The sequence below is a fragment of the Rana temporaria genome, chromosome 7, assembly GCF_905171775.1.
Source record: "Rana temporaria chromosome 7, aRanTem1.1, whole genome shotgun sequence".
In the NCBI taxonomy this organism is placed as follows: Eukaryota; Metazoa; Chordata; class Amphibia; order Anura; family Ranidae; genus Rana; species Rana temporaria.
The window spans coordinates 100770244-100791204 of NC_053495.1; the positions used below are offsets into that span (position 1 = coordinate 100770244).

At 42.1% G+C, this 20961-nt stretch overlaps 1 protein-coding gene across 25 annotated transcripts in view; it reads right to left on the bottom strand.

The window, feature by feature from the left end:
• The window catches only part of PRG4 (proteoglycan 4), a 153864-nt gene that overhangs the window by 60119 nt on the left and 72784 nt on the right, over positions 1 to 20961 (bottom strand). For 12 of the 25 annotated variants that reach the window (XM_040359775.1, XM_040359764.1, XM_040359768.1 and 9 more), the window contains 6 exons: positions 15765 to 15875; positions 13500 to 13610; positions 12364 to 12474; positions 9465 to 9575; positions 7794 to 7904; positions 7352 to 7435 (listed from right to left, as the gene is read on the bottom strand). In XM_040359775.1, the coding sequence (XP_040215709.1) occupies positions 7352 to 7435; positions 7794 to 7904; positions 9465 to 9575; positions 12364 to 12474; positions 13500 to 13610; positions 15765 to 15875 (639 nt within the window). The remainder of the gene's footprint in view (positions 1 to 7351; positions 7436 to 7793; positions 7905 to 9464; positions 9576 to 12363; positions 12475 to 13499; positions 13611 to 15764; positions 15876 to 20961) is intronic. The other 13 variants (XM_040359767.1, XM_040359773.1, XM_040359771.1 and 10 more) reach the window with 13 other exon arrangements.

Below are 20961 nucleotides of genomic sequence, written 5' to 3' on the forward strand. Positions count from 1 at the left end.
CAAAAATATAAAAACTCACAACAGCAGTCAGTCATGGTGTGCTTTCACACTGGAACACGCCAAAATTGGAAGATACACACATTCAGTGCAAACTCGCCAAATGTCATTGGTTCAACAGACAAATGGCCACATGTGCTATCTGACATCATGGGTGATCAATGTCTGTGTTTTGTGGGAGCAAACCCTTCCTCTCAACTACTTGAGGATGGAGGAGGGGGTTGGACCCACAAAGCACAGACATTAGATATTCTGTGATGGCAGATAGCACATGTTGGCACACTGTGTGTGTATCTTCAAATTTTGGCGTATTCATTATTCAAACTGTAAAAATGTTTGTGGGGGCGGGGGATGGGCGGGGGGTGTTTCAGTCTTTGACACGGCCCATCATGTCAATAATGTTCTTAAAATTAGATTCGATGACCATCATTCTTTGCCGCATATTGTCCATTTCCGTGCTGCATTCCAAAAGCACATTTGTTACATTCTGTTCCATGAGAAACATCCTTTCACGCATATTGTGCATTTCAGTGCTGCACTCCATTACCTGCTGAATAATTATAGCAGCACTTGCACGTGAAAATATTGGCACACCATCCTCCTCCCCTAAAACCAACAAAAAAAAAGGCATTTACAACATTATTTTTCGATGAGGCCTATCTACATATGTTTTTTTGAATCAAGCTAGGGTGACACTGACCTGATGGGCTTCTCCTTTCCACCTCTTCGACATCTTCTATCACTCCTCCTTCTTCCACCACCTCCCCATCATCTTCAATCACTCCTCCTTCTTCCACCACTTCCCCATCATCTTGGACTCCTCCTTCATCCATCAATCCACCTTCTTTCAATTCGCCAAATTGTTCTTCCGCCACTTGCCCTTCATCTGCTATGACTTCTAAGTCCAAAATTACTTCTTCCTCCTCTCTTCCTTCCTCCTTTCTTCCTTCCTCCTCTCCTTCCACATCCTCTTCTCCTTCCACATCCTCCTCTCCTTCCACATCCTCTTCTCCTTCCACATCCTCTTCTCCTTCCACATCCTCTTCTCCTTCCACATCCTCTTCTCCTTCCACATCCTCTTCTCCTTCCACATCCTCTTCTCCTTCCACATCCTCCTCCTCCTCCACATGTTGAGATGGCAGATTTTGGCCTTGTCTGGCCCTCTCTGCCTCCTCCAAATGCTGGCGACTTCTTTCCCCTGAAATAAAACAAAAAAAATGTAGACTCATCAGCACACAGATATTGGAGAGCATAAATCGCACACATTGCTTAGAAGATGCTTTCATTTAGTTACTTTTATCTTTCACCAAACCTACATTTAGCAATTACTTCTATATGGCAAGCTCTGATCCTGCCCCTTTTTAGCAAAGTGACACACATGGATGTCCCCCCTAAACTGTATTTCTGGGAGACCCTACCAAAACCCATTTTTTATTTGTGGAGACACAGGTGCTCTGCATTGCAGATGTGAAAACATCTGCTTTAGTACCACTGTTTTTAGAATGTATCCTGTTTGCCTTTCCCATTCTCATACTTTTTTTTTCTAGAACTAGCTTTTACACAATGTTTACAAACAAAGTTTTTGGCCAGTGAGCCATGTCCAGGTGTGTTGTTCCTGGAATAACCGAGCCTTTCTGATAAACTATGTGATGTTACGTTGTTTACTAAGAACACTGTTTGTAAATATGTAGTTATTTATGTCCTAAAAAATAAATGACAACATGTCTTTAAAATTACAAGCAGGCCAAGGAGGCAGATGGTGAAATATACATGGCAACACATTATTGCAGACAATCACCCCCCCCCCCCCCAACCCCAATATATATTTACTTACTTTTACGCAGAATTTTAAGTATTTTCTTCATCTGATGTGGCTCCCTCAATTTTAAGTCTGACCATCGTTTCCTCAGCTGTTCCTTGGACCTGGTGATCCCAAACATCCTCTGCATTCTCCTCGCCACCTTGTCCATAATATGTGCCCTTTCGGCGGTTAGGGGTCTTGTATGGCCCTAATTCACCATCATAGTCCTTCTTTCGCATGATGTAAACTAACTCCACCATTTCCTGGAACCGCATATTAGTGGCTTTATATCTTCTTTTCCTTGATCGGGACGTCCCTGCCTCTGTCCCTTCACTTGTGGCATGAGAGCATCGTGCCCGCTCGTGTGACATCGCCATCTTTCCTTTCCCACAGAGATTATGGGCGTGGAAAAGATGAATTCTTACGCCATGGGCGGAGAAGAGGGCGGCGTTTAATACATACGCGGAGTGTAGAGAATGCAAACAACGTGTTTACGTCGGTTACGCGGAGAATCTTCGAGCGCATCCAGAACATACACAGTTAACGCCATATTTCCTAAACTCATTGATTAGGGGCCTCGCAAAGGTGACGAGGGCGGGGTTTCATAAATACGCGGAGTGTTTAAAAGGTTTACGCCGTGATTACGCATCTTACGCGGTAATTAGGCGAGCGTGAGAAACGAGGAGCGAGAGACAGGAAGGTAAGGAAATTAAAAATGTGATCAGCAGAGGCCTTGAAAATGTAGACACATGGGATGGGGGTTTGGGCTGTTGGTTGCACCCTTTTTAAGCTATTCTGTCTATGGGGTACCACAATGTTATTTTGGTATCCAAATGCTTTTGGACACCTCACAAAATAGAGATGTGAACAATGCTGTACCTCATTGACAAGTTTTTGAATGGTGTATTCAGATCAGGCAAAGTATTGTTCAAGTGTTGGTTGTACAGAGGTCATTAGGAAGTGTCTTTTATGTCATCCATTGTCAGGGGCATGAGATTTACACATGAAAGAGTGCCTAGATGAAAACTGTCATTTGTAAGCATTGTTTAATTTTATATATTTAAAATATTTACTGCAATGTGAACAATGGCTCTGCATCTAGCAAATCAATGTTTGGTACAAGCAATGCGGCCGAGCTGCCAATCATTGTTTAAACAAGAGAGACTGTGTTTGTAATTAGATATAGGTAATAAATTTGAAGACACATATTAGATCAAGGTCAACGCTGATCCTTTGGAATATTTATTTTTCTGTGGTTTATGTTTTTGTAATCTAGACTCAAAAAGAAATATAATTTGGGAAAAATTACAATGGACCTCCTACAAAGCAAGGAATCTATAGAGGCCTTACTTCAAAAATACCAGGACACGCCCATCCTGTGGAATTCAAAGCACTCTTTATATTGCAATAAAGAGGTACGAGCGGCAGCACTAGAAGAGCTAGCAAATTATATGCAAACTTGGGTGCCAGGATGCACTGCCAACATGGTGAAGGATAAACTTGCCAACCTCAGAAGCACATACAGGAGAGCATACAAAGCTAATAAAAGCCAAAAATCGGGAGCAGCAGCAAGACAAGCAAAGGAACCCAAACTGTGGTATTATAAACAGATGGCTTTTTTGCGGGACGAAATGGAAGGCAGGAAAACGATGTCCAGTCTTTCTTCCAACCTTTCCTCCATGCTACCTTCCAGCGGACATTCCCCAGATGACCACAGCCCTGCAGAGTCGGAGGAAGAGGGCCTGGCTGACAGAGATGCAGATCTGCCACCCTTCGATGAGGAGGTATAGTAGTTTCCTCTATATTTATGGCGTAAATAATTCTTGGTGGATTAATGATTAGATATTGTAAAAAAAAAACCAAGCTGGGAAAAAGCAAACAAAAAGGTGTACAGACAAATAGGTGTCAGGGATGACAACTGCAGGGGTCAGAAGTAGAGTGTATTCAAGTAATAATGAACAGAAAATACTAAACGAAAAACATGAAAATGAGTGTGGTTTTATTTAGCGAAATTGTAAAAAAATTCCTTTTTTTTCCACACAGGAAGAAGAGATCAGCCAGGAGGTGGCAGATCCTCAGGTGTCTGTCAGCCAGGAGGAGGCCGGGGTCAGTGGCAGCCAGGAGGAGGCCGGGGTCAGTGGCAGCCAGGAGGAGGCCGGGGTCAGTGGCAGCCAGGAGGAGGCTGGGCCCAGTGGCCTGCAGCAGGTCCACCCGGCCAGGAGAACCACCACCAGCCAGTCTTCTCCCCCCCAGGTGAGGCCATCAGGCCGAAGGAGGCAGTTGAGGCCTGTGGAGGAGGCAAGCCTCCGCATGATCCAGGAGGCAAGCGCCATCATGAGGGCCCCCCTCAACCCCACAGAGGCCTTCAGTGCCTCATTGGCCCATGATTTAAATGAAGGGGAGGAGGACCAGAGAAGACTGGCAAAGGCCCTGATGAACCAGGTCCTTTGGTGGATGCAGAGGGGCCTGCTGACCCCAGACACTGGGCTATGTGATCCAGCCCGGCTTGCGGAACACCATCCTCCTGCTGCCACATCAACCCCACCTGCAAGACCCCGTGTTCGATCCGCTGGAAGGCTGCCTGGAGGGAAGGCTGGAAAGAGGAGGAAACGTTGATTTTCTGCCTTCCATTTCCTTCCACATAAAGGACATCTTGTTTGTACTACCACAGTTTGGGTTCCTTTGTTTGTGTGCTGCTGCTTCATATTTTTGTGTTTGGCTCCTGAGGCTTGGAAGTTTATCCTTCACCATGTTGGAAATGCAAGTTTGCATATAGTTTGCTATCTATTCTAGTGCTGCCGTTCTTTTTATTTTTTGTGATGACATTTGCCTGAATAAAAGGCCTTTTGCTTTCATTTGAAAACATGCCTATTGTTTGATATACTGTGGGGATTATTAGGCAGCAAACCTTTAATAAATATACAATGGGTAATTTACAAAGGACACACTCCTTGGGGGGGGGGGGGGGACATTTGGTGTGCCAACATGGTTTAATATTCTCTAATGAAACACCAAAAAAAAAAATTAATTTAAAAAAACATGTAAAAAAAAAATTGTTTAAATGGTGACATAACTAGAAACAAAAAAAAAATAAAAAAAATGCACATTCCTTTACAAAAATGACTACTCTAAATTATGGAGGACCACCAACCAAAACACACGTCTGGCATAGAAAACATTATTAAAGGATTACATCACAAGCAAGAAATGTGACATTTCAGTATGGGACAACTCTATTGAAATTGCATCAGCAAGAGAACGGGGTTATTCTAGCAAGAGAAGAATTAAGAAAACGAGGCTTTAAAATGTGGTTTAGTGCGCCTTTTTAAGACATTGTTCTCTTGCTAGAATAAAAGGTTTCTAATGACGAATGTGCCATATCCCAAAGAAACGCGAGTTTTACCTGAACGAGCGCTCCCGTCTCCTCATTTGGACTGAGCATGCGCGGGGTTTTTGTACGCTGCTTTTGTGTACAGACGACCGAACATGTCTGACGGACACGATTCCAGCAGACTGTTTTAAAGCAAGACCAGGAAACAGTTGTTCGTTGGAAAACGGTCTGGCCGACGATTGTTTGCTGGAATTCTGTACGTTACTGCCTACACACGAACGAACATGTCCGCTGAAACTGGTCCGCGGACCAGTTTCAGCAGACATGTTTGGTCGTGAGTACGAGGCCTTAAGCCCCGCCGGACCGTTTTCATCGGACATGTCCGCTGGGAGATTTCGGTCTGATGGCTGTACACACCATCAAATCGAAATCCGCGCGAACAGAGAACGCGGTGATGTAGACAACACCGACGTTCTCTATCGCGCGAGTTCAATGCTTCCACGCATGCGTCGAATCAATTCGACGCATGCGTGGGATTTCTGTCCGCTGGTTAGACGTACTAACCAGCAGACATGTCCGCCGAACAGCGTCCCAGCGGACATGTTTCTTAGCATGCTAAAAAAAAATATTAATAAAAATGTCATTTAACCATCCCCTATTTTGTAGACGCTATAACTTTTGCGCAAACCAATCAATAAACCCATATTGCGATTTTTTACCAAAAATATGTAGAAGAATACGTATCGGCCTAAACTGAGGAAAAAAAAAATTGTATACATATATTTTTGGGGGATATTTATTATAGCTAAAAGTAAAAAATATAATTTTTTTTTTTTAAATTGTCGCTTTATTTTGTTTATAGCGCAATAAATAAAAACCGCAGAGGTGATCAAATACCATCAAAAGAAAGCTCTATATGTGGGGAAAAAAAGGACATCAATTTTGTTTGGGAGCCACAACGCACAACCACGCAATTGACAGTTAAAGCGACGCAGTGCCGAATCGCAAAAAGGGGCCTGGTCCTTTAGCTACAAAATGGGCCGAGGCTTTAGCGGTTAAAATCACTGCACCCTTTGAAACGATTGTTTAAAAAAAAACATAAACTTCAATGGGGTTCACCGTTTGGGTTAGAACTTTTCCCCTGTTCGGGAGTTCTGCTTCAAACCAAACAGGGGGATGTTCAGCCCATCTCTATTGGTGAGGCAGCTTATCATCTTGAAAGGCATGTGTGGGGGATGGGAGCAAGGCTAAGTCCCCATACACACGAGAGGATTTATCCGCAGATACGGTCCAGCGGACCGTATCCGCGGATAAATCCTCTCGAGGATTTCAGAAGATTTCTATGCGATGGCGTGTACACACCATCGCATTGAAATCCGCGCTGAAATCCTCTGCAGATGACGTGTCGCGCCGTCGCCGCTATTATGACGCGGCGACGGGCGCGACGCTGTCATATAAGGAATTCCACGCATGCGTCAAATCATTACGACGCGTGCGGGGAATCCCTTTGGACGGATGGATCCGGTAAGTCTGTACAGATGAGCGGATCCATCCGTTGGAATGGATTCCAGCAGATGGATTTGTTGAGCATGTCAGCAAATATCCATCTGCTGGAAATCCATCCCAGGGGAGATTTATCTGCGGATAAAGATCCGCTGGCGTGTACACACCATAGGATCTATCCGCAGAAACCCATTTGATGGGATTTATCTGCGGATAGATTCTATGGTGTGTATGGGGCCTTACTGGTAAGCTCCAACGCTACCTAGATGCGTTGGAGTTTTTCCTCTCAGAACGGGCTGGATTTCAACCATGACAGTTAAGTTTGGAAGCCTGATGCGGGATTGTGTAGTCTCTTTAAACCCAAACTTCAGGGAAAGACAGCAATAAAATCAAGAGAGAGTCTCTAAATTTCTAAAGATGTCTCTTGTTCTTCTATCAAGAGTAGAAGCACACTAAGTCAGGAAGTACATAATTAGCCAGATCACTGAGTGAAAATAAAGGAAAGAAAATGAGTGAAATAAATGGAAAAAGTCGAAAGATATAACAATAATGCAGCCAACACATCTAAGAATTGGTAACCTGCAATATATTCATTTGTTTAATGCCGCTTTAGGCTGCTTTTTCATTGGTTAGAAAAGAAGCACTAATGCAAACAAATGCCCACACACACAAGCCCTAAAATGATCTCTACCTGTTTTTAAACCATATGAAAGAAATACCTTTTGGAAGTGAGTCTGGATCTTCAGGGTCATCACCATTTTTTACTTTGGGCTTTTTGGGTTTTCCATCTTTGTCATCTTGATCTGGCAATAATAAAAATCATTGCAGCTATTAGGTTTCTGACATGTACAGTCAAATATATGATATTGCTGCATAAATATAAAATGTACTTTTCTTTTTATAAAAACAGTTAACATAATACTCGCATAAACCATATTATTCAGGATTCTATAAGTTGAGTAACTACATTCAAGGTATTGTATTCTGTTACCCAATGTTCTATAAGAAAAATACAAACTTTTCTCTAATATTTTAAGTTAAACAAACTACTTTACCCTTATAATGTGCCCCTCTTTAAGTACCCACACTGTTTATACATTAATGTTTTAAAAATGGAAATAAAAATATATTAAACTTTAAAAGCAAATAGTATCTTCACACCTTTGGGATTTTTGTCTCGCCCCTCGCCATCATCTCCTATTTCCTTAGATGTTGGGCTTCTGGGTTCTTTTGGTTTGTCACCTTTATCATTAGGATTTTTCTGATTTGGCTCTGAAATTATTTTTCAGTATTGTAGTTTTCAGTGATGTGAGCACAACATTAATAGTTTTGGCACTCAAAACAAGATATAATAAATCTACAGAAGTTTTAATTATTCTATTTATTTTTTTCTAAATTAAATAATTGTAATAACTATTGTAATACCTATCTAATAACTATAGTAAGTGTCCTCCTTATACTTACCTGAGCCTGATCATGATCCAGTGATGTGCATGAGTGCAGTGGCCCTCTCAGCTCTTTTCCTCCTATTTGGCTCAGAGACAGCAGTGGGAGCCATTCACCCCTGCTGATGTCAATAACAGCCAGGGAGGGGTGAGCAGGGACAGGGCTGAGCTGTGCTCTGTGTGTCAATGGACACGCAGAGCGGAACTTGGGAGTGAGCCCACACATTTTCCCAAAAGCAAGCAGCTTGCTATGGGGGTACTCAGTGGGGGAGAGGAGCCAGGAGCATCAGTGGGGCACCCAAGAAGAGGAGGCTGATCTGTGCAAAAATGGTTCACAGAGCAGGTAAGTACACTATGTTTGTTCTTTTAATTTAATACAAATTTGAGCATTTGCAATCACCTTAAGCAATATTGACTCCTCTGGGGAACCCCAGAAGAGGAGGTTTAGGTTTGCTCTGTGCAAAACCATTGCACAGAGCAGGTAAGTAGAACACGTTAATTATTTAAAACATAGAAGAAAGAAAAACCAAAGGCTTGCAATCACTTTAATTTAGGCCATAAAGGTTAACACTTAAAATTGTTTTTCAAATTTATCTGAATAAAAAGGAATACAAATGCTAAGAAAAGCTACTGTTTATATAGAACAAATATATACACTAAGCAAAAATGTTTTTGAGGGCTGTAAGTAAATATCACATACAGCACGCATATGAGTTTTCCAGAATTAATTGAGTTATCCATAAATACTTTGCTGCATAAAGGCAAAATTTACCTTTTTTCTGTAACAACAGTTAACTATAAAGCTTTTACACTTCTGGGACTTAGGATCTGACTTGTAAAATCCCAAGTCACCAAGTCGCAGGACATGTGAAATTCAATGTATTTCTATGAGAGCCGTTCCTACTGACACTATCACTGCAAATACAGAAAAGGTTTCCTGCACTACTTCTGTCCGACTTTTGATGCAACTTTGGTCCAAAGAATGGAAAGTCAGATCAAAGTTGTACAAAAAGTTGCATCAAAGTCACACTCCAAAGTCGCACTGGAAATCGTGCAACTTTGGAGACACACTAGTGTAAAGGGAGCCTAAAGCTCACATTTTGTTATATTATGTACTATAATAAAACAAATGCTACAAATAAGTTTAAGAAAATTGTAATGTTTCAGGGTAAACATGCCCCCCTTATCCTTATTGTGCCCCTTTATGAACTCAAATTGTTTCTAAATCTAAATGTATATAAAAAATGTATATATGTATATAAAAAAGAATATATATATACATATATATATATATATATATATATATATATATATATATATATTCAAGCTTAAAAACAAATGTAAGTTTACATTTGTAAGTTTACAAATGTAAGTTTAGTTTTTACACCTTTGGGATTTTTGTCTCGCCCCTCGCCATCATCTCCTCTTTCCTTAGATGTTGGGCCTCTGGGTTCTTTTGGTTTGTCACCTTTATCATTAGGATTTCTCTGATTTGGCTCTGAAATTAGTTTTCAGTATGTTAGCTTTCAGTGATATGAGCATAACACTAATAGTTTTGGAACTCAAAACAAGATATAGAAAAACTAAAGAAGTTTTCATAATTTTATATATATATATTCTTAAATGAAACAATTGTGATAACTATTGATATACCGTGTATATATATATATATATATATATATATATATATATATATATATATATATATATATATATATATATATATATATATATATATATATATATATATTTTTTTTTCTTTTAAGTTTATAATTTAAAGTAGTTCTAAAGGCAGAAGGTTGTTTACCATAATGCATTCTCTTCATTATTAAAGATTCCAGGCAAAAAGGAACTAACTCTAAATCTACTCTCTGCTACTTTCTAAACTTAATTTATCTAACCCTGTAAAAAAAATTGCTGCCGATCCAGTCCAGTTTCGAGTGGCGGATTGTGTGTGCAGAAGAGGACCGACAACGGCTGTGAAATGTCTGGGAGGTGATGTCAGTCATAGACTTACTATGGGGCATCCATTGTTGGCTGCCTCTCCTGCACCTGCCTGCCCACTGAAGCCGTTGCTGACAGCTGATGCTGGGACTGGACTGGATTGGCTGCAGGATAGGTAAGTATAGCGATTTTTGCTTTACAGGGTTAGATAGATTAGGTTTAGAATATAGCATAGAGCAGGTTAAGCAACAGTTAGGGTTTGCCTGAACTTCCATTTTAAGGTAAACAACCTGCTGCATGCAGTTCCCCCCCCCCCCCCCAGCCTGATCTCGATTCAGCAATGTGCACAAGAGCGATGGCTCTCTCTGCTCTCTCCCTCCTAATTGGCTCAGAGACAGCAGTGGGAGCAATTGGCTCCTGCCGATGTCATTAACAGCCAGAGAGGAGGAAGCAGGGGCAAGGCTAGGCTGCACTCTGTGTCAATGGACACAGAGTGGAGCTTGGGAGTGAGCCTGCCCAAGTGGAGGGAGAGAAGCCAGGAGTATCAGTGGGGGATCCGAGAAGACTGCTCTGTGCAAAACCGTTGCACAGAGCAGGTGTGTTTATTATTTTAATTAAAAGAAAACTGAGCAATTACAATCTCCTTAAGTAATACACATTATTGGCTAACCTACAGTACATTAGTAAAGATGCAAAAAAATGTATAAAACCTATCAAAGGGATCTAAGGTATCCCAAAAGCTTGTATCTTTAATAACTTAAGAAAATATGTGGTTCTAAAGCCTTAAGTTTTTTTTTACTTAAAGCGGAGTTCCGCCTAAAAATGGAACTTCCGCTTAATCCACTCCTTCCCCCCTTACATGCCACATTTGGCATGTAATTTTTTTGGGGGGGTAGTGGGGGGGTCAGGAGGAGTGGGACTTCCTGTCCCACTTCCTCCTTCCGCCGAGGGGCTGGTAAGGCGATTAGCTTAATCGCCTTATTGCAGCCCCTCCCTGTAGGCGAGCGCCTGTCCAATGCGACGGCGCCACGCTGCTCGCGCATGCACAGTGCCGCTCGCGCATGCACAGTGGGTGCCCGGCCATGAAGCCGAAAGCTGTCACTGCCGGGTGCCCACACTAGGAATGAAGACGCCGGCTGGCGAGGGGGGCAAAGAGCGGAGCCCCGGCTGACGCATCGCTGGAACCATGGAGCAGGTAAGTGTCTGTTTATTAAAAGCCAGCAGCTATACTTTTTGTAGCTGCTGACTTTTAATAAACTTAAAAAAAGGCTGGAACACCCCTTTAATGTATTCTCTGCATTAACGTAAGAAACTTTCTGCTGTCAATCAAATCCAGTGGCGAGGGAGTGGATGCGAGGCCAAGCCACCCTTTCAGTGTCTATGGGTACAGACAGTGTGGCTTGGTATCAAGCCTTCACAATTGCTCCTATAGGGAGCATCTTACTATAGGGGCATTCACGGAAGAGGTGGAACCAGGAGCTCCATTGAGGGACCCCAGAAGTGGACCCCAGAGGCGGACCCCATTGCACAGAGCAGGTAAGTATACCATGTTCATTATTTAAAACAAAGAAAAAAAAAAAAACAGAGGCTTACAATTACTTTAATTTAGGCCATAAAGGGTAACATTTATAAACGTTTTTTCTAAAATATCTAATTAGAAAGAAATACAAATACTAAAAAACAAAACCTGTATGGTTTATATAGTATAATTATAAACAAGCAAAAATGTTTTTGAAACTGAAGGCTGTTAATACATACTGTACCACATACAGCATGCATATGAGTATGTTCCAGAAATGAATGAGGTATCCATAAATATATTGCTGCATAAATGCTAAATTTCATTTTTTTTCTATAACAACAGCTCCTTTCACACTTCTGTGACTTGGGATCTGACCTGTAAAAGCCCAAGTCGCAGGACATGTGAAATCGAATGTATTTCTATGAGAGCCATTCCTACTGACACTAACTTCAGAAAAAGTTCCTGCACTACTTTGGTCCGACTTTGGATACGACTTTGGTCAAAAGAATTTAAAAATTACTTTAGAGACACACATTAATGTTAAAGGAGCCTAAAGCTCAGATTTTCTTATGTTACTCAATGTACAATAATAAAACATGCAAAATATAAGTTTAAGAAAATACAAACATTGCTCTAATGTTTTAGAGTAAACATGCCCCTCTTATCATTATATAGTGCCCCCTTTATGAACGCACAATGTGTATATATAAATGTATATAAAAAATATATGTAAATATAATGAAATAAAAAAATATTCAACCTTAAAATCAAATGAAAGTTTACATTTGTAAGTTTACAAATGTAAATTTAGTTTTTACACCTTTGGGATTTTTGTCTCGCCCTTCAACATCATCTCCTCTTTCCTTAGATGTTGGGCCTCTGGGTTCTTTCGGTTTGTCACCTTTATCATTAGGATTTCTCTGATTTGGCTCTGAAATTCATTTTCAGGATGTTGGTTTTCAGTGATGTGAGCACAACACTAATAATTTTATTACTCAAAACAAGATCAGAAAAACTACAGAAGTTTTATTTTTTATTTTATTTTTTTAAATTAAACAATTGTAATAACTATTGATGTACACTATATTGTCAAAAGTATTTGGACGCCTGCCTTTACACGCGCATGAACTTTAATGGCATTAGTCTTAGTGCCGTAGTATTTAATATTGAGTTGACAAACTTTGCAGCTATAACCGCTTCTACTCTTCTGGGAAGGCTGTCCACAAGGTTTAGGAGTGTGTCTATGGGAATGTTTGACCATTCTTTCAGAAGCACATTTGTGAGGTTAGGCACTGATGATGGATGAGAAAGCCTGGCTCGCAATCTCCGCTCCAATTCATCCCAAAGGGGTTCTATCAGGGTGAGGTCAGGACTCTGTGCAGTACAGCCAAGCTCCTCCACCCCAAACTCGCTCATCCATGTCTTTATGGACTTTGGACTAAGACTGGAATGCATTAAAGTTAATGTGCGTGTAATGGCAGGTATCCCAATACTTTTGGCAATACAGTGTGTGTGTATATATATATATATATATATATATATATATATATATATATATATATATATATGTGTTTTTTAAGTTTGTAATTAAGACCCCTTTCACACTGAAGATGTTTTTCAGGTGTTTTAGCACTAAACATAGCGCCTATAAAGTGCCTGAAAAAAGACTCCCATGCCACCCCAGTGTGAAAGCCCTAGTGCTTTCACACTAGGGCGTTGCGCTTGCGGGACATTAGAAAAAGTCCTGCAAGCAGCATCTTTGGGACAGTTTGGGAGTGATGTATACACCGCACCCAAAATGCCCTGCCCATTGAAATTAATGGGCAGTGCTGCCAAAGCTTCTGCAAAGCAATTTGGCAGCGCCACAACACAGGCACTTTTAACCCTTTGTTCAAACTTAAAAACAAATGTAAGTTTACATTTGTAAGTTTACAAATGTAAGTTTGATTTTTACACCTTTGGAATTTTTGTCTCGCCCTTCAGCATCATCTCCTCTTTCCTTCGATGTTGGGCCTCTGGGTTCTTTTGGTTTGTCACCTTTACCATTAGGATTTCTCTGATTTGGCTCTGAAATTAATTTTCAGTATGTTAGTTTTCAGTGATGTGAGCACAACACTAATAATTTGGCACTCAAAACAAGATACAGAAAAACTACAAAAATGTTCACAATGTTTTTTTTATTAAAAACAAAGCAGAGCTTGGGAGCAAGCCTGCACAAGTGCCCCAAAAGCATTTGGGTTGCTATAGGAACACATGGTGTGGGGAGAGGAGTTAGGAGCATCAGTGGGGGACCCAAGAAGAGGAGGCTGATCAGTGAAAAAACATTGAAAGGAGCAGGTATGTATACCATGTTTGTTATTTTAATTAAAAAAAGTGAGCATTTACAATCACCTAACCAATACATGTTTTTGGCTAATTTACGTTAGTAAAGATGAAAGTAAATGTATAAAACCTGACAAAAGTCATCCCAAAAGTTTAAACCTGTCTTAACTTAAATTGGTTCTAAAGCCTTAAAGGGGTTGTAAACCCTAGTTTAAAAAAAAAAAAAAAAACATATCATACTTACCTCCACTGTGTAGTTCGTTTTGCACAGAGTGGCCTCGATCCTCATTTTCTGGGGACCACCAACAATGCTTGCGGCTCCTCCCCACATTGGGAAACCCCCTAGGACATAGATGTCGAACACAAGGCCTTGTGGGCCATGTGGGCCTCGCACGTCTCCTGCAGCTGCCGGAGAGCTCCAGCCCACCTCTGGTCCTCCTCCAGACCCCTACTTTCTGCTTTCAAGCAATGCATCCAGCTTCTTCCCATCAGCAGCATAAGGAAAGGGGGGTGCACTGTGATGTAAGGGAGAGTGGGGAACTTAACTTCTGATGATAAGGTGGCTCTTGACATCTAATGTAAGGCGATGGGATGCGCTGGACATCTAATCTTACAGATACAACCGGCCCTTTTGAGAACAATCATAATGCTGATGCGGTACAGCACTCTCCCTGGGGGTTACCATGTGAGCACGCTCCTGAGTCCAGCATTTGCATCCATAGACACAGGATGCCAGACTCGGCCCTGACTCACCCCCTGGTGCCCAAGTCATTGTGTTTGATTGACAGCATCAGGAGCCAATAGCTGTGCTGCTATCAATCTATCCAATCAAGAGCCGAGAGCCTGGCCAGAGAGGGTGTGCACCTCTCAGGCGTGGGAACAAACGGGCTCAGGTGAGAAAAATGGGTCAGTGACAGAGGTTTTTTCACCTTACTGCATAGGATGCAGTAAGGTGAAAAATATGAGGGTTTACAACCCCTTTAAGGTTTTTTAACTTAATGCATTCTCTCCATTAAGGTAAAAAAAAAACTTCCGTGTCGTTAATCCCCCCTTATAACTACCTGAGTCTGATCTCAATCCAGCACTGCACCTGAAAGCAGATGCTCCCTCTTCTCTCTTCTCTCTCCCTCCTTACTGGGCAGATTGATAGCAGCGGGAGCAATCAAATCCAGAGGCGAGGGAGTGGATGCAAGCCGAGCCACACTGTCTGTGTCTATAGATGCAGGTAGCGTGGCGCGTGATTGAGCGTGCACAAGTGCTCTCATAAGAATGATCTTCCTATGGGGGCACTCGCAGGAGAGGTGGAGAAATGAGCTACGGTGGCGGAACCCAGAAGAGGAGATTTGGGTTTGCTCTGTGCAAAACCATTGCACCAAGTAGGTAAGTATAACATGTTTATTATTTAAAACAAAAGAAAATAAAGACAAACGTTTGCAATCACTTTAAGTTAGCCCAAGTTAGCCAAATAGTATTTTTTTCTAATTCATCTGATTAAACAGAAATGCAAATGCTGCAAAAAAGGTACTGTTTATATTGAACAATTATCAACACTAGGCAAAAAATGTTTTGGGTCTGTAAGTACATACCACACACAGCGTGCATTTGAATGTGTTCCATAATTTAATGAGTTATCCATAAATACTTTGCTACATAAATGCAAAAATGTACTTTTTCTATGACAAAAGTTAACTAGAATGTTCACATTTTATTATGTTACAAAAGAAAATACAAACATTGCTTAATGTTTCAGGGTAAACATGTCCTTGTTATCCTTATAATGTGCACCCTTTATGAACTCACAATGTTTGTATCCAAACGTATATAAAGATGTATGGTATTTAAAACAAAAACTGTAAGTTTACATTTGTAAGTTTGCAAATGTAAGTTTAATTTTTACACCTTTAGGATTTTTGTCTGGCCCTTCAGCATCATCATCTCTTTCCTTAGATGTTGGGCCTCTGTTTTTTTTCGGTTTGTCACCTTTATCATTAGGATTTCTCTGATTTGGCTCTGAAATTAATTTTCAGTATGTCAGTTTTCAGTACAACACTAAAAGTTTTGTCACTCAAAACAAGATAAAGAAAAACTACAGAAGTTTTCATCATTTTATTTTTTTATAATTATTTTTTAATGACTATATATATATATATATATATATATATATATATATATATATATACATATACAGTATATACCGTATTTTCCGGCATATAAGACGACCCGGCGTATAAGACGACCCCCTAATTTTCCAGGAAAATTTTTGGTTTTGGGATATACTCACTGTATAAGACTACCCCCTTTTTTTCAAGCCCCACTGTGCCATTACATGCCCCCACTGTGCCATTACATGCCCCCACTGTGCCATTACATGCCCCCACTGTGCCATCACATTAAATGCCCCCACAGTGCCATCACATTACTTTCCCCCACAGTGCCATCACATTGCATGCCCCCACAGTGCCATCACATTGCATGCCCCCACAGTGCCATCACATTGCATGCCCCCACAGTGCCATCACATTGCATTCCCCCACAGTGCCATCACATTGCATGCCCCCACTTTCCCCCCCCCCACTGTGCCATCACTCACGTTTTGCAGGCCGGTGACAGTCTCCGTCTGCTGCGAGCGTCCATGATTTCAAAGCCGCGCGCCGTCTTCTCAGCGTGTCCTGTGATTGGCAGAACACACATTTTCCCAGTAGCGCCTCTGTTCTATGATCCGCCAATCACGGATGCCTTCTCATCTCGTCCGAGGATGAGAAGGCATCCGTGATAGGCGGAAAACAGAACAGAGGCGCTGCTGGGAAGATTTCTGTTCCGCCAATCACAGGACAGCGAGGACGTGCTGAGAAGACGGCGCGCAGCTTTGAAATTATGACGATCGCAGCTGCACGGAGACCGTACCCGGCGTATAAGACGACCCCCGACTTTGGATGCATTTTTTTGCATCCAAAAAGTCGTCTTATACGCCGGAAAATACGGTATATATGTATTTATTTTAAATGTGTTAATTAATTTTAATTTTAATGTAATGCTCCGTACACATGGTCAGAATTGCCAACAAGAAAAGTCTGATGTGATCTTTTGGTTGGAAATTCCGACCGTGTGTAGGCTCCATCGGACTTTTCCTGTCGGAATTTCCACCAACAAAAATCTGACAGCTGGTTCTCAAATTTTCCGATGGAAAAAATTCCAATAGGAAATTCCAATCATCTGTAGCAATTCCGACTTGCAAAATTCTGACGCATGCTCGGAAACAATTCTGGGCTTGTCATAGTGTTGTACGTCGCATGTTCTTGACGGTCGAAAGTTCAGAGAACCTTTGTGTGACCGTGTGTATGCAAGACAAGCTTGAGCGGAATTCTGTCGGAAAAAACATCCAAGGTTTTTCCAATGGAAAATTTGATCGTGAGTACGAGGCATAAGTGATACAGTACATGTTATTGACCAACTTACGTTATTAAAGATGCAAGAAAATATATACAGCCTGACAAAGGGATCTAAGTCATCCCAAAAGCTTGCATCTTTATTAACTTAAGTTAGCCAATAACATGTATAGCTTAAATTGCAATGCCTTACACACACACACACACACACATATATAGAAACATATATATTATTTTTTTAAATTATTTTTGATTAGAGAGAAATACAAATCCTAAAATACATATTTTTTATATTAAACAATTATAAACACCAAACAAAAATGTTTTTGAAACTGAAGGCTGTAAGTACATACTGCATATATTGTAGGATGTAAATCAATGTTTTCCAGAACAAAGCTAATCGTTTTGTCATCCAAAACAAGATAAAGGTAAAGAAACAAGATAAAGAAAAACGACAACATTTTTCATTATTTGATTTTTTGTGACTAATTCCCATCCAACTACTGCACATAAACAGCTGGGTGAGAGATTCCAACATACACTGCTTGTGGATGTGAGCACTGTGATCACAGATTAAAGATCAGGGCACAGTGATAACACTTGTAAACACACATAATGCAGTCTATGGGCCATTCAAAGTGATCATTACAGTGATAAGCACTGTAATTAACACGATCACATCCCCTTGAGCAGTGCTATGTCACTATGGTTTATTTGAACTGGTCTGTCTGGTGATCAGAGAAACTGACTGGCTGCACTGATGACACTGAAATCCAGTGCAGCAGCCAATCAATAGCAGCAGCAGTACAATGTCACCATAGTAACAATGCCTGATTGGCCGGGAGGAGGATCAGTGTTAGAATTAAGAATATTCATTCGCTATTGTAACACACCTGGGTGGGCTGTGAGCATATTCTCTGTGCCCCGAGCCCACACTATTTTGAAGCCTATTTAAGCCTTTGGCTCTAATCAGTGCTTCAAAAAAACACCCCCCCATTAGAATTCATGCGTTCGGCATCTGACAAGTGGCCAGACGCATGGATGGGGGGGGGGGCGGTGCCCGTGCGCCCTTAATGAACGGCCCGGCAATGGGTGTCAATATGGTGATAGTGTACTGCTGTGACAGTGATCATGTATAATGGCTGCCTGCTCAGATATCACTGCATCAGTGCAGCAGGTCATTGTTTCTGATCCCTGTTACAGCCGTGCATCGTCAACAGACCAGTGCAGCCAGTCATAGTGTCCCCAATCACTGCTACACCAGTCACAGTATCTCCAATCACCACTGCACTTGTCACAGTGTTGCCAGACCTTTGCAGCCAGCAACAGGGTTAATGATCACTGCTGCACCAGTTGCAGTGTCACCAGACCAGTGTAAGCCAGCAACAGTGTTCCAGATTGCCGCCACACCAGTCTCAGTATCACCACACCAGTGAACAACATCAGCAGTTTTCAAGATTGCCACCATACCAGTCCCAGTTTCATTAGACCAGTGTAAGCCATCAACAGTATTCCTAATTGCTGTCACACCAGTCCCAGTGTTACCAGAAAAGTTTATGCCAGTAACAGTTTTTCCTGATTACTACCACACCAGTCATAGTCTCACCAGACCAGTGTTGCCCTCAACAGTGTTTCTGGTCACACCACCACACCACTCTCAGTTTCACCTTCCTTTTTGACACCTTACCATTTCTCAGAAGCCCCACCCCTTATAGAACCAACCCACTCTGTCCCCTGTATTCCACTTGCTTCCACCCATATAGTGTCAAGAGTACACAGCTCAGCTTCACAGATCAGGGTGTATAGGTCAGCATTACAGATACTGTATATAGATAAGCAGCATCACATAAGGGGTATATAGATCAGAAGCATCACATAAGGGGTATATAGATCAGAAGCATCACATAAGGAGTATATAGATCAGCAGCATCACATAAAGGGTATATAGATTAGCAGCATCACATAAAGGGTATATAGATCAGCAGCATCATATAAAGCATATATAGATCAGCAGCATCAGATAAGAGTATATAGATCAGCAGCATCACATAAAGGGTATATAGATCAGCAGCATCATATAAAGCATATATAGATCAGCAGCATCAGATAAGAGTATATAGATCAGCAGCATCACATAAAGGGTATATAGATCAGCAGTATTACATATACCGATTTCACAGCACACTGTCAGCACCCCCATACTGGTGGAGGATACGATAACAGCAACCGCTGGATCGCAGCACACTGGCTCGGGGCTTGCATGACACACTGACAGCAATTCCTCCCCCCCAGCGGGGATCGAGGTACACTGATAGCACCCCCCACCTTGGGAATCGCAGGACGCACTGACGGCAATTTCTCCCCCAGCGGGGATCGAGGCACACTGATAGCACCCCCCACCTCGGGGGTCACAGGACACACTGACAGCAATTCCTCCCCCCCACCTCCAGGTGTATTCACTGTCCCCTAGCTCCAGACTTGCAGTGGTAGCCAGGATCTACCTGCAGTACAAGGCTGGCTCCTGGCACATTCTCCCCTTTTTGAATCCTGAACTTTTCTGCAGCTTCATTCCCCCACTCACCTACTTCCAGCAGTAGCACTACAACATGCAGCATATAGGACACACAAAGCACAGTGTGGAGGTCAGCAGAGCTCAGGACTCAGGGAAAAGCAGGCAGAGAACTTCTTACCTCCATCTTTCCTCCTTGCAAGAGATAACATTGCCAATCACAGGGGGAGGGGAAGGGAAGTTTCAGGACCCGGCAGGCAGTGTAAATAGTTTATGTCCCTGCTGTTCCAAAATCAGGACACAGCCTGAGAACAAAACCAGCATGGCACAGCTTCTAACTAAAGGTATGTAGCATTGATCCCCTGCATAGCAGCTGGGAGGAAGAAAGCCAGCAGCGCTGCAGGGGTTAAACACGATTTAGAAGGCAGAACAGCCGGCTCTCCTCTCCTGCAGGTGCAAGGCTCCCTTCTGGACTAATGAGGCTCAGGACACACTTATAGCACCCCCCCATTCTCTGCAGGAGGTCCGGTACTTACTGGGCTGTGGTGTCCTGTCCTCCTGCTGTGTCTCTTTCAGTGGGCATCAGGCAGCAGCGGCAGTGGAGGAGTCCGCTCCTCATGCTTCCTCCACTTGGGCACACTGGCACAGTAAAAGCCGGAAGTACCCGGACGTAGTAATACATACTACGGCACTGGGCGGAAGCTGATCGGCGCAATGGAATGCGCCGCAGGGCGTCTTTAAAGCCTGAAAATGAAGCGCCTCATCTGCAATCTTGTGATTGCATAGATGTGGCGCTTCCTATAGAGCACTGTGTCCGGCACCCGAACACAGTGCACGTAAGGACCTTTTTTCTATCTTTTTAAAGGGCCATTTTTTTAAATATGGGGGGAGGTGCCCGTGTTTCTGATCATTGCCACATAAGTTCCAGTGTCACCAGACCAGTGTAAGCCAGTAACAATGTTCCTGATCACTGCCACACCAGTGCCAGCGTTACAACAGCCAGTAAAACCAGAAACCATTTCCCTGATCACTGTGACACCAGTCCCAGTGTCACAAGACCAGTGTATGCCATCAACAGTGTTCCTGGTCACCACCACACCAGTGCTGAAATTATATTAATAATTGACAACTTTGTGCAAAAAAAATACATTTTCACTTTTTTCTGCATTTTCCATACTCAGGAGGAGTAGCAAAACGTGTA